General features: G+C 45.9%; 1 protein-coding gene across 1 annotated transcript in view; it reads right to left on the reverse strand.

Moving 5' to 3' along the window:
- Nucleotides 1-15,000, reverse strand: part of ext1b (exostosin glycosyltransferase 1b) — a 104,458-nt gene that overhangs the window by 15,314 nt on the left and 74,144 nt on the right. The window contains exons 3-7 of the mRNA XM_078290162.1: nucleotides 10,966-11,073; nucleotides 9,561-9,680; nucleotides 5,356-5,488; nucleotides 3,256-3,374; nucleotides 120-215 (exon numbers count right to left, since the gene is read on the reverse strand). Coding sequence (XP_078146288.1) covers nucleotides 120-215; nucleotides 3,256-3,374; nucleotides 5,356-5,488; nucleotides 9,561-9,680; nucleotides 10,966-11,073 — 576 coding nt within the window. The remainder of the gene's footprint in view (nucleotides 1-119; nucleotides 216-3,255; nucleotides 3,375-5,355; nucleotides 5,489-9,560; nucleotides 9,681-10,965; nucleotides 11,074-15,000) is intronic.

The raw sequence follows: 15,000 nt of genomic DNA on the forward strand, positions 1-15,000 counted from the left end.
GTTTTGGGATATGTATCAGATGAGCTACATAAGTCAAGAATGATAGTGATCCTCTGTGGTAACTTGAGAGCAAGATAATGTGTGTGTATGTGTGTGTGTGTGTGTGTGTTCAGCCTCACCTTATTCTCTCCCTCGATGACGATGACGGGCACTGAGGTGGCAGGCCAGCGGTGCTTAGCAGGGAGAGGCTTGTCACAGTTCCACAGGACAATGATCTGAAGAAAAGAAAGAAAAGAAAGAAAGAAAGAAAGAAAGAAAGAAAGAAAGAAAGAAACAAAGAGGAGGGGAAAAAAAAGGTTTCATAAGAATTACTGTTATATTACCTGTACCCATTTTCACGCTGCATCTAATTTGATTCTTAACGTCTTCTCCTCTAATCACACTAACATCTCGCAGTGCACTTCTGAGCTTGTTACTGCATCAATCCAGTGAACATGTGACATTTACGCGGCATCGCGGCCAGCAAATGCCACCTTGTTAGGGGCCGATTGAATGTTAAAGAGCCAGAAGGGCAACCGAGGCGATAAAATAGTTCCAATTACGCAGGTTCGGTGGTTCCGGAATGGCTCCTAGAATTCCGAGATGTAGCTCCGGTTTGTAACCAATCAGATCACATCGTTACACGGAGGCCTCCAGCTCCACATCCAATTACAACATGTTGCTGAACACGCTTTGCAGCCAATATGACCACGCTGTGCAACATGTATGACTTGCATATCCAATCAGATGATGTTTTTACGCGGAAGACTGTTTTTCTGCGGCCAATCAGATCATGTTACACACGCAGGACTGATGTTCTCCGGCCAGTCAAATCATGTTTTATAGAGAGGACTCAGCAGAATCAGCAGACATGTAAATTACACCCGGAGTTAACCTTGCCCATCCACTCCAGTCTGACAGCAGACCTCATGAATGTTTGACGAGGAACACACTACACACGACACTCGCCTCTGACCTTACACACACACACACACACACACAGGCTACATTCTCTCTTTTCAGTCTGTCCTTCTCTTCCTCTATTTCTTGTAGTGTTTTCTCCAGCTGACTGAAGATAACGATGACAGAGACAGAAGCTCCTTTACATTTCAGTGTGGCATTGTGAGTAGAGAGACCGTCTTTTAACCGGACGACCCGGGTTCAAACCCCTGTCAGCTAACATCCGCCCTGCTGAAGTGTCCTCGAGCAAGACAGGGAATCCCTGCCAGTTCCATTATGCTGTTTCTGTAGCTGATTTTGTGCTCCGATTTCCCTGGAGGGGGCAAACAAGAGGAAATTCCCCACAGGGATCAATAAAGTTTTGCATTATTCAGTCATTAAAGGCAGCGGTTTCCCATCAGGACTACACAACTATCACTGGACTTGCCAATCTGTGTGCTGGAAGCCGTTCGGATGTCTGTGTTTGGATGCTCCCATGTGAGTAAAGCGCGATCCGTACGGAGTGATCTAGGCTGATGATTGAAATATTACATTTGTCGAGGTGATGATGAAATACATCTGTTCCATAATTTGTAAAATTCAAATTGAAACGAAAATGAGCATCAATCATGGAGGCTGAATCCAGGTGAGAAACACAGGTGCATGTCTCTGTAAGACGACAATAGGTATACACTGGCTGCATTTCCATTCCGTCTTCCTGCATACACACACACATTCAGGCGCACACACACACACACACACACACACACACACACACAAGGCTGAGAGACACGTTAATCCATTCTTACAGGGTTCTATTCCTGTTTGATTAGAAAGACAGATGGTGCCTCTGTCAGCTCACCAGCCCTCTCAGGGTGCTGACGGTGGTAGTGTGTGTGCGTGTGTGTGTGTGTGTGTGTGTGTGTGTCTGTGTGTATATGTGTATATGTGTATGCGTAGATGTGGGTGTGTATGAATGGAGGAGAAGGGAGAAGAAAGTATTGGACAATGGAGGAAATGCTTCTCTCAAAATACACGCACACACACGCACACACACACACACACACACACACACACACACACACACACACACACACACAGAGACGCAGCAGGAGGTCCACCATGTCAGAATGCGCCAGAGCCTTCTCAAAAGCTTTCTCGCGTCCAATTTTCTCTCCTCCACCCTCTTAGCTCTTTCATTCTCTCCCTTCCATTCATTTATTTATATCCCTTCCTCTTCCACTCCGAGAGTCGAAGAGTCGAAGCAAAACCCCAGCTGTGTACCTGGCTCTCCACTCTGCATGCGGAGCCCAGAGAGCTCGAAATACAAAGGCGCCTCCATAAAAAAAAATCAAGAGGGAACAGTTTACTCACTCGACCCCCTCCAACACACACACACACACACACACACACCCCATCCCCCCTCCATTTTGAAGTCTGATAATGCAACGTGATGCGGGGTTGTGCTGCACAGAGGAATACGCAAACAGTACACATGTATACACACACACACACACACACACACACACACGCACAGAAACAGGCGTGTACAAACACACATATAAATACACACACACATACACACACACATACACCCCACTCACAACAACAACTCACACGTGTACAATCATCCCGCCTACCCAAAATACACACACACTCATATATCCCACTGTCCAAACGAACACACACACACACACACACACACACTGTAGTCAGACACACACCCTACCCATACACAATCATACAGATGCACATTCACACATGGCACACACACGGCAATGCATCCCTCCTACACAAAACACACACTGACTTACTCATACACTCTGGCGGCCAAACAAACAAACAAACAAACAAACAAACAAACAAACAAAGACCCACACACACACACACACACACACACACACACACACACACACACAGAAGCAGCCATCGGGGAGCAAATTCCATTTCATTTCCCGCGCTGGTAAGGAGCGAGCAGGGGAATCAATACCCGCCGTCTCCAGCTGTGCTGAAGGGGGTTCTGCTGCCATGGAGACAGATGTAGCACCGCTACAAACTGCCGCTCTAATTCAATCCGCTGGAGTTTACACACGCTGGGATGGAGCGCGGGTGTTGTTTCCGCGGCTGGAAAACGCTATTGTAAAGCAGCCATACGATCCGCACAGTGCAGCGCAGTCTGGAGATCTGTGGAGGATTCTGCCGATTGAACAAGCTGTAGTGCAGACATGTAACACACACACACACACACACACACACACACACACAGATCCTTACGAGCTGTAGTAGAGACATGTAACACACACACACACACACACACACACACACACAGATCCTTACCTGTGCACAGTACTGCGACTTGGCCACAGCCACCAGGAGCTTAAGTATGGGCTGGGACTGGGACACCAGAGGGGAGACAGCGTGGATGACTGCAGTGAACTTGGGGTAGGGCTTGATACCTGAAACATAACAGACACACACGGTCACAATAAAAAAAATTTAAAAAATCCACACAAGAATCCTGTCTGGAACACAAGGAGCCGACTGTCAGCCGCCAATGTAGCTCGAAGGTCTTTGAAGAGGATAATGCCAGTCGACAACTGAAGGGTTTAATTCCCAAATGCCTCAAATATAATTTTAGAAAGAGATGTTACTTAAAACTAATCCGTCAGAAGTTCAAAAATATAGATCATTTCACCGTCAGCAATGTCAGTATTTCAGTTTTAAAATATTCAATAACTTCAATGTATTTCCAAAATACACTTGATAACTGAATATCTCATTTCGGAATGAAACCCTTCAGCTGTATCTGGAACGTAATGAACAGACAACTAGCTGCTGCTGTGACTTTAAATGCAGTCTGACTTGATGTTGGAACAAAGTAATCGAGGCTGAAAATGAGCAGGAAATAAGATATTGAGCAAGACGGATCACAGAGGACGTTCAAGTTTTCCTAATTTAAATCTAATCTAATCCGAACCAACAAAGCATGACAGAGAAGATAGCATTAGGCCGCATTAGTTAAGAGTCTCCTTTCGCCATTGAGCTACTTTCATGGTGAGGAGCGTAATATATGCCATTTTAAAAATCTGGCAAATCATCCTTTTTAACTGGCAGCTTGAGTATTCGAATGAGAAAGTGAAGAGTAAAGAGTCGGTATACTTTTTAAACATTCCTAGGGTGTAAATACATAACAAGCTCATAAAGAGTTCTTCATGAAATATTAAAAGAATCTAGACAGGCATTACTGTCACACAGCAGGTTTGATGTCTGGATGTGCATGCTGCCTGAATAGAGAAGTGTCTGATGGTCTGTGGCGGTTATTATCACATCCCATATCAATACATCAACAATCAATCTCACCAATAAGTCCTGTGCCCGCTAATGCCACCAGCTAACTGATTATGGCCACATAACAGGCTGTTACAGCATTGATCTGGCTATTCGAGGCCACTTAATACCCACAATAACAACGCCAATCAAACGGCCATTTTACTAAAGCAACAAAAACACATTCTGCTGCCGCTGTGTGGATTTGTGTGTTTATGTGCATGCGTGTGTGTGTGTGTGTCTTGTTACTGGCTCTCGGAGAACAACGAGCGGACTCAACCTGAAGTGTGACTCGGAAACAAACTCCCCCCTCTTTGATTTTACTCGTTTACCCAGCAGCGACAAGCCACCTTGTCTCTTAAAAACCCCTTTCCGTGTTTAATTGCTGCCTCTTTGACAAACAAATAAACTTCGCGGCAGGGTAATCCATGCCTGTCACCGTGCCCATCCATTTTAATATCAGCTCTCCACCCCGGGTGCTCCATCAACTGAGTTTGTGTGTGCGTGTGCGTACTTCTCCCTGTGTGTTGTCCGTGTTTGCGTTTGTGTTTCCAGCGGCCCGGCGCTGCTGGATGATGATGGAGTGAGGAGGAGAGGGATGGAGAGGCTCCCGGCCGGGTCACAGATATGTGGCGGGGCGAAGTCGGCGCCGCTGAACCGTAGCGGGAGGAATTGGCCTCGCCGCGGCAGCAGAAGCAACGCTGACTCAAAACCAGTGATGGACGGGCTGGCGTGTCAGCAAGACTAATACAAACATCCGTCAAAGGCCCATTCCTCCACTCCACTTGCTGCTAGACACAGCCATTCGAGGAGGGCAGTAGATCAAGGGTGAAGGCTATATTTCTGCTGCTGAGACGAGGTCCGCAGCTGGGGAAACTGTGGAAAGTCTTTTCTTGTACGAAGATTGTGACAAAATATTTGGCTGCGGAGTGATGGATGAGGAGGAAATCTTTAGAGATGAGTTTTAGACCGACCTTTATGGATAGGTTCAAGACTGCGCAGGTGCGTCGAAGCGTGATTGGAGTTATGTAACCGCACTTCGTACACTATGCCTCTAAAGTGTCCTAAGTGGGTACTGTGTGTGTGTGTGTGTGTGTGTGTGTTACTGACCCAGTGTGGCGTAGTAGAAGGGGAAGTCTCCCAGGTATCCGGAGTACTGCGGCAGGGCGAACAGTCCCCCAGGGTGACTGTTCCACATCAGGCTGCTCCGGGAGCCGTGCTCCAGCACGCGGTCCTGGATGATCTGCACACAGCAACAAACAGGGATTAGACGGAACGCTGCCTGGGTCAAATACCTTTTGCAAATAACTCTTTTGTTTAACCTGCATGAAAGGCCGGGTGCATTTCACATTTACATTCAGCAGGGCTCCGACGTGGTTTCTATTTTACAATGCTGTACTTCTTCCTGACCACAACTTCCTGACTGAAAATGAAGGTCTTGTTCAGCGATGAATAGGATGTTCAGAAACAGTGGCAATACAGTAGGCAACTGAATATGTGCAATATGACTGTCAACCAGGCCAAACCCCTCTGTAACTGAAGATTAGTCTTCAGGAACACAAATATCACAATTACATAAAATGTTTAGTTATATGTGTATTGGGGCTAAATAATAATACTTTTTCATGCATTTCCCAAACCTTTCAAGGCCTGGAAATGAACAAATTAATTTTCCATACTTTTCCAGACTTCTGTAGGAAGCCTGATTTAGGCATTTAGCTCTTATAGCAACTTACAATGTCTGAGCAGGTAGGGGCTCTTTGTCTTTCGGTCTCTCAGTGTCACTTTAACAGGACTCAAAGCTGTTGATGGACACACATTGGCTGTTGCTGGGATCAAAACTGTGTCCTTCCAATTACAGCACAGCCTCTCTAACACTAGGCCTCCCTGCCACCCACACAGGACAATTCAGATATTGTAGTGTGGTAGGTTGTCAATCACAGAAAAGTAGGAGCTTTTAGTACTTTCCTGTGATTATCTAAACTTTCTGCTACCCATTGTGCCAAACACGACGCCTAAGTAGGCAAAAACAAACAACAAAAAGTATCTGTAAATACTATTTCGCCCAGATCTCCGAGGAATTATATAAATCAGATGCATTTGTGTCGACACGATAAAGGAACAAATGTTTGCCTTTCAGATTATGGTGGATGAAATATTCAAGATTTGGTCAATGAGCCTTGTAATCATACCTATAAAACATTTCACACTGTGAAATGAGTTTTCTCACAAAAAAAAAAAGCCAAAAAGCAGACAGTCATGAATGTCAATGAATATCAACACAGTGAATGTTCTTACTTTGTATAAAGCTTTTGAAATTCTGAATGCCAGAGCATTATCCAAAACCCAGTCAGTGAGTTACAGCAGGTGGAAAACAGTAATAAAAGTGAGCCGGCAGACACCAGCTGGAAGTTAGAAGCTAGTTGCGCTTCCAAATGTTTGCTTTGTGCCACCTCAATAGCGGTTATTGATCGTGTCAAGAGTGAATCGCTGCAGCACAAAGCAGAGCCGAAGCGCTGATAGAAACCCACGTTATTGTGTAATATTTCCTCCTCAGACAAACTAAACCACGCTCTTTTAACCCAGCCGGGCGCTTTAAACACATCAGGAAGTCAAAGGCATCGGGGCCGGTCAGTCACTCAGACAGAGCCACACGGTCCGCGCAGACAAAGTCATCAGCTGTATCTAAGCACCAGTCAGTCAAGCCTGTCCCGATCCTTTCTGCGCCCAAATAGAGCAGTCAGTCAAACGGCCAGACACAGGAATAGACGCTATTTTCCCCCGGCCGCGGCTCGGAGGCGGGCGCGACCGGCCTCCGAGCCGGACAGGCGGGCGCGCGGGCGGGCGGAGGGAAGAGATATTGCTGCTGTGCCCTTGAGCCAGGCTAAATTGCTTCAGTAAAACAGACACAGGTTTGCGGCCGTGTTTTATGGCCGCTATTGAGTCGCGAGGTGGCGAGGGGTGACTTGGCCGTTGGCTTGGTAACGCAAACGACGGATATATAGAGCGAGAGAGCGAGGGAGAAAGACGGAAAGAGAGAGAGAGAGAGAGAGAGAGAGAGAGAGAGGTCAGGTGATTTGCAGCAGTGGGCGTTGGGCGAGCTAGCGAGTGGTAGACGGCCGCTCTCATCGTGAGAAGTTAATAATATAGCTGGAGGGGCCTTACTGTAATAATATTGACAAAGCAACATAAAAATTCATCGAGGGGGGGGGGTGGGGGGGCGGGGGATGTGAGAAAAAAAAAAAAAAAAAAAAAAACAGGACTGTGTGAGTGTGTTAAGAGTGTTTTTTTCTCCCTTTCTCCAGCTATATCCCCAGGGCAGTCGATAACCATTTGCCTCAGCCGAACAGATTAACTTGGAATCAGTTAACTTCTCTATAAAAACACTGCCTGCCACCTTAAAACCTGCAGCCCTTACACCTTATGAGGGGCAATTTTGCTCGCTTGGCTGGAGCTCCTCCCCCGTCGGCAGCTCTCAGTCGGACATGATGGACGACTCAATCTCACCTCAGAACAGCCACAATCAACCAATTAGAGCATGATAGATAAATCCTGCTTCTCTGGAAACACACAGTGAGGCGGCTTTAATAGGTGACTTTAATAGGTGTGCCGGCACCGCGCATCCAGCTATATTGACCTTGTGATTGGTTGAAACGTGTCCACTTCCTGACAGGAAACACCACATGATAGGTTGAACTTGTGTTTCCTGCTAGCTTATCCTCTCCAACTACTAACCCCCCACTGCCACACACACACACACACACATACATGCACACACACACTATTTGAGAGCATGTAGGAAGTCAATAAAACCGGCAAGTGCGTTTGTGAATGTGTGTGAGGAGATTCAATCTGTCAAGATATCGGTGTGTGAGTGTGCGTGTGTGTGTGCGTGTATCGTCCCAGATCTGCAGTGGTGCGAGCGCAGGCTCGACAGGATGAATAAACCATGTCGCTCGTTATCTCGGGGGCTGCCACGGCAACACCATTTACATATGTCACCCCTTCTCCTCTTCACCCTTCCTCCCTCTGTCCTCCTCTCTTCCTCTGCCCCTCCCTCGCTCCTTCTACAGGACAGTCAGTCAGGATTAAGCGTTTAGCCCTTCCCTAACGTGCACGCACGCACACACACACACACACACACACAAACACGCTCACACATTGAGTCACAGGTTTTCACTGTGTCACCTTGCTCTCTAGTGCGGAGTGACAACATGTCAGCAAGGTTATGCCTGGGTGGCACCATGTGTATCCGGGCTGACACACCTTGACATATGGAGATGTGTTCCTGAGTGTGTGTGAGTGTGTTTGTGTGTGCGTATGTGTGTGACAGCCCATGGTGAGACAGACTAGAGATAACAAATGTGCAATAGATGTTAGAGCTAGCTAAAATCAGACAGACTCTAGATACTGAAGCCACAACAGATTATGTGTGCCATGTTTGTGTGTGTGTGTGTGTGTGTGCCCATGTCTATGTGGACAGGTAAAGGGCAGATGTCAGATTTGGGAGGTTATAAATGAGATTGTAGCAATGAAGGCAGTCTTGCTCCGAGGCTATAGAGACATAGGTGTGATGGGATAGTATGTGAGAGGACAGGCAGGAGGAAGACATTAGTAACCATAGCATGAGGCTGGCTGTAAGCCCAGCTGTTAGCCCCGCATCTATAAACAACTTGTTTCAATTGAATAATGAGGGATGGGGAATGGATGGGTAAATTGTTTTTTCCTTCACAGATTCCCTAAACTGGGTTATTGTTAACAAGGTGGATGCACGTAACAATATAAGATCAGTGGTAGAAATGGGGTTGTGACCCAAAGGTACTACTACTATTACTAATACTACTGCTACTACTACTACTACCATCAACGCTACAACTACTACTACCTCTACTACTGCTGCTATTACGACTACTACTAGTTATTATTATTTCAAAACTATACTATTAAAACACCTATAATAATACATCTAAATGGGGATTCAGTGTCATAGGGGAACATAAGTGGGGGCACAACTCACATGCAATCGCATATTTTACCCATTTAGAATAAAACGAGAAAGGAGCAGCTTGTAGAAAATTGTCCCTGAGCATGTGTGGAAACCCATTCCCTTGCTCCCCGTAATGAGACCCGTTCTTTTTTGCTCCTAGCGTTGCACCAAACAGAGGCCTGCGAATGGAGCGAAGATTGCAGAGAGGCTGGCGTGACATTGCAGCCCTCTGAGAGAAAGATTGATGATGGAGGAGTAGGGGAGAGGAAGGCAAAGAGGCAAAAGGGGGTGGGAGCTGTGTGTGTGTGTGTGTGTCCTAGCTCCTCACCTCCAGAGTGGTCAGCACTATCTTTTCCACAGAGGAGAAGTAGGCCTCCCAGAGGAACTGAGTCTGCTGTCTGAGGGACAGGATCTTATCCTGGTGGATGGAGCGCACTGTGGACGGGATCTGCAAACCACAGACAACAACAGTCAGTCAGCACACAGCACTGCAATGGTTTTCAACGACTGGGTTGGGACCCGAAACTCGGTCGCAGGAAGATTAAAATTGGTCCCAAAGTTATACTCAAGAAAATTCTCATTCAGCATGTTACGGTGTGGAAGCCTCTCTAAGTCCCTGCGGTGTACTGAAGGCTGAAAAAGATAATGCATGTTTGTTGGGTTAGCCTAGACTATTCCTTAGCTTGGGGGTCAAAACAACATATTTTAAAAAAAAAATCAGAATCCCAGAGAAAAAAAAACCCTGCTACATAGCACGTAGATAGAAAATGGGATGTTATTCTGGTGAAAGGAGCACACTGGAAGGGATTTACAAGCAATAACAGCAACAGCAACTACCAGTCACTAAATAGTATTAGTTGGAACAGTAGCTAGAATACTGTAGCAGCCATTTGGTTGATGTTTTTATGCTTTTATCCAAAGAGCAGTGTAGTTCAGTCCATTTGTGAGTGCATTTATTACAGTAAAGGGAGGGTAATGGCATATGTACACATATTATCAACTCTTTGGTAAATATGTCCATATCCTGCTAATGGTGCACATTTACCAGCGGAGGAGTAATGTATTTCCCAAATCTGGTTAATATGGGTAGAAAACACTTCCCATTTAGAAAAACATATTGGAGAAAAACATATTACATGCATGCTGTGTGCATCCTAGCCCACCATATTGAGACTGTGTAAAATATCCATAGATGGATCCAGTGGGGCCAGGCACGTTGGTGTTGCCTGTAGCTGAGAGGGAGCTCCTATGTTATAAAACTCAATGTCAAACAATATTATTACAGACTTCATTCAAATTAAGATTTAATGGGCATATAATTACTTTCCCTCCCACCAAGTTCAAGCAATTCCAGCCAAATCCATTTGCTTGTTCTGTTTACTTGCCCTCTGATATGACAACGTGAGGCTTTGTGTGAAATTTTCAAGCTATCAAGGATTTGGTGTGCTGCCAGAATTTTGTTGTGTGTGTGTTGTGTTGTGTGCGCTAAAAAGGTTGAGAACCACCGATGTAGACACATGACACAGGATCTTGGATGGAACCGACAGACAAAGAGTGTGTGTACAGTGTATTATATCGACCGTCAAGGACGATAGGTTTCATTTCAGGTTTGGAGATTGCTGCTATTGCTGCTACTCTATCTGCTGCAATTTCCAGGTGATATACAGAGCATGTGGTTTGTGTGTGTCTGTGTGTGTGTGTGTGTGTGTGTGTGTGCGTCTACGGGCCGTTACCTGCAGCAGGAGCCTCTCATCGCCGATGACTGCGGCTGTGTTCCAGTCGATGATCTCGGAGAAAGGCAGCTCCCAGCCGTTACTCAGCATCACCGGCACACAGGCTGCCTGAGACACACACAGCAACAGAGAGGGAAGCTCGGACGTATCCTTTACATACACACACTTATAGCTAAATCCTGATTGGTTTGCTGTATATTACAATCAGGATTATTAAAGCTGCCATATTCAGCTGTTTTCATATTAAAACAACAATAAATAAATAGGTCTGTCTGTGCCGTTCTTTGATGTTTGGGATGTTTTGGGGCGTACATCATTTGATGTGGGTGCGTCATATAAAAGCGACCAGTGGTGAGACTAGCGGCCACCGAGCGAGGAAGTCACAACAATAACAACAATGGTGCGAAACGGTGAGAAAGCAAAGTACAGTGAAGCTAAATGTGCATCAGACAAGGCCCGTTGAAAGACATGAGAGAACACTGGCATTGTTTTGTTGTTTGTTTGTTTTTTACTGCACACTGCCGACATTTTCTGCTGCTGCATTTGCTTCTTTTACCGCCTGTGGAGGCTTTATGGATGCCGGTTACATCAGCCTCGGGCTAGATACCGTTACAAAGTAAACAGCTCATCAAGATGACTGACAAGACGTGAACCTGCTCAACTGAGGGGGGAGGGGGAGGAGGGCAGGGGTAGGATATTGGTATTGTTGTATTGTAGCTTTAATTATTAGTCTCAATGATTTGAGGAACACATCTATTCTGCTGAACTTTTTGCATCTCATATGAACATCTTGACTATTTTCAACAACAGCAGACATTCTAAATGAAACGAAATGTGTCAATGTTGCCAATATTTGACGATTATTCATTGTGGAAACTACAGATATGAGCTCAAACATAATCTAGACATGCGTACATGCTGCTTGGCACATAGCTACACAGTTTAAGCTCAAACATCATCTATACACAGAAGATATACAGAAGAAAGTTTAAACATACAGTATAATATACAGTCGATATGCAGGCATGCAGCATATAGACACAGATAGTGAGGAATACAATATAAAGACGACTCGTACTGATAGAAATATACAAGTGAATTCAAAGCAAACAAACTAACAGCTGTTTGCTGGAGAGCATATCACAGAGAGCCTAACAAACTGTGAAAATAACAGTAATAAAAGTAAGAGCTGGGACTAAACTGTAGACATGCAAAGAGGCAGTTTGCATTTACAGACACCAGAAAAGAACATTTATTCCCTCTGCTTTGAGACTTTTGAACCACGAGAATTCAAACACGCACAAAAAGATTTTTTGAATCACATTTAATAGATTTCTCTTTGATTTGTCTTGGATTTGTTTCTATTTATTCAATTTTTTTTAAGTGTCTTTATCTTTTATGAGGCTGTAAACCAAAGAAAATACTCAATTGGGCCTGGTTGACATAATGCAGTCAAGCTTTTAGAAGTGAACTTAAGGCTTGTGTGCACAGCAACACACATAGCTCCGACCATTGTGAGTTGTACCTGTTGACACACCTCTATCAAAAATGGATTCTTCAGTGGGAGAGATTTAATTACTCAGTGGAGGCGCGCAGGAGGAATGATAAAAAAGGGATGAGGGAATTAAAAAAAGATCAAAAGACAGAAGAAAGTGGATAAATAGATATAAAAAGATGAAAGGAGAGAGGTAGAGAAGCTGAATGTGACCTTTGGCAAAGGAGTGGCAGAGGGATGGAGGGATGAGAGGAGAGGTAGAGGGAACAGCTGGTGTGTGTGTGTGCGTGTGTGTGTGTGTGTGTGTGTGTGTGTGTGGGTGTGTGTGTGTGTGTGTATGTGGGGGTGTGTGTTTCTGGTGGGAGTTTGATGTAATGACGGCCGTGTCACTCCCAGGTCATAAAGGTGTCAGCTAAACCCGAACTGGCCCTCAGGCTCTGTTGCTGTCTCCTCCACAAACACACACACACACACACACACACACACACACACACACACAAACAATCCCACGCATACAGATATATACAGACACACAAACAATCCCATGCATACAGATACACAAACACACACAAACAAGTAATCCCACGCATACAGACGCACACACACACACACACACACACACACACACACACACACACACACACACACACACACACACACTGTTGACCTCTATTGAGGATTGCTTTCTCATGCAAAGACCAAAGCCCATAAATTCTCTCCCTCTACGCGGCTTCCTTAGCTGGTGAGTCGATGAAATGAAGTGAGTCAGACAAACAGAGAAAGAACAGAGGGAGTGGAGAGGAGAGGAGAGGGGAGGAGAGGAGAGGAGAGGAGAGGAGGGGAGGGGAGGAGAGGAGAGGAGAGGAGGGGAGAGGAGAGGAGAGGAGGGGAGGGGAGGAGAGAGGAGAGGGAGAAGGAAAGGAGGAGGACAGGTAAAGAAAGGAAGGGAGAGGAAAGAAGAATAAAGAAAAGGAGAGAGGAGAGGAGAGATGGGAAAGGGAAGGAAGGAGAAAGAGAATGAGCTCTTTCTCCTTCCTTCCCTTTCCCATCTCTCCTCTCCTCTCTCCTTTTCTTTATTCTTCTTTCCTCGAGGGGAGAGTAGAAGAAACCGGAGAGGAGAGGAAAAGAGGAGAGGAGAGGGGAGGAGGGGAGGAGAGAGGACAGGAAAGGAAAGGAAAGGAAAGGAGGAGGACAGGAAAAGAGAGGAAGAGCGAGGAAAGAATAGTAGAGGAGAGAGAAGAGGAGAGATGAAAAAGGCAAGGTAGAAGAAAGAGAATTAGAGGAGAGATAAGGGGAGAGTAGAAGAAAGAGGAGAGGAAAAGAGGAGAGGAAAGGAGAGAGAAGAGGGAGGGAAGAGGAAAGGGAAAGGAGGAGGACAGGGAAAGAAAGGAAGGGCGAGGAAACAATAATAGAGAAGAGGAGAGATGAAAAAGGCAAGCTAGAAGAAAGAGAATTAGAGGAGACAAGGGGAGTAGAAGAAAGAGGAGAGGAGAGGAAAAGAGGAGAGGAGGAGAGAGGAGGGGAGGAGAGGAAGGGGGGGGGGGGAAGAGGAGGGGAGAGGACAGGAAAGGAAAGGAAAGGAGGAGGACAGGAAAAGAGAGGAAGGGCGAGGAAAGAATAGTAGAGGAGAGAGAAGAGGAGAGATGAAAAAGGCAAGGTAGAAGAAAGAGAATTAGAGGAGACAAGGGGAGTAGAAGAAAGAGGAGAGGAGAGGAAAAGAGGAGAGGAGAGGAAAAGAGGAAAGGAGGAGAGAGGAGGGGAGGAGAGGAAGGGAGGGGAGGGAAGAGGAGGGGAGAGGACAGGAAAGGAAAGGAGGACAGGAAAAGAAGAAGGACGAGGAAAGAATAATAGAGGAGAGAGAAGAGGAGAGTAGAAGAAAGAGGAGAGGAAAAGAGGAGAGGAGAGAGAAGAGGGAGGGAAGAGGAAAGGGAAAGGAGGAGGACTGGGAAAGAAAGGAAGGGCGGGGAAACAATAATAGAGAAGAGGAGTGATGAAAAAGGCAAGCTAGAAGAAAGAGAATTAGAGGAGACAAGGGGAGTAGAAGAAAGAGGAGAGGAGAGGAAAAGAGGAGAGGAGGGGAGAGGACAGGAAAGGAAAGGAAAGGAAAGGAGGAGGACAGGAAAAGAGAGGAAGGATGAGGAAAGAATAATAGAGAGAGAAGAGGAGAGATGAAAAAGGCAAGGTAGAAGAAACAGAATTAGTGAAGAGACAAGGGGAGAGGAAAAGAGGAGAGAGGAGAGAAAAGGGGGAGGGAAGAGGAGAGGAGAGGGGAGAGAAAAGGGGGAGGGAAGAGGAGAGGAGAGGGGAGAGAAAAGGGGGAGGGAAGAGGAGAGGACAAGGCATATTTCCCACCAGAGTGAAGTGTGCAGTGTGTGTGGCAGCTGATAGTGAGTGAGATAAGTGCACTCATGTGGCTGCACTCTGCGCACGGCGGCGGCGGTAAGGAGAGGTAAAGGACAGTGCAGTCCTAATGCAGAAGTGTGCAGCGCAATTATAGAAATGGATGAACAGGAAAATGGGAGGTGAAGTGTGTGGATTTC

This window comes from Centroberyx gerrardi, chromosome 19, assembly GCF_048128805.1.
Source record: "Centroberyx gerrardi isolate f3 chromosome 19, fCenGer3.hap1.cur.20231027, whole genome shotgun sequence".
Lineage (NCBI taxonomy): Eukaryota > Metazoa > Chordata > Actinopteri > Beryciformes > Berycidae > Centroberyx > Centroberyx gerrardi.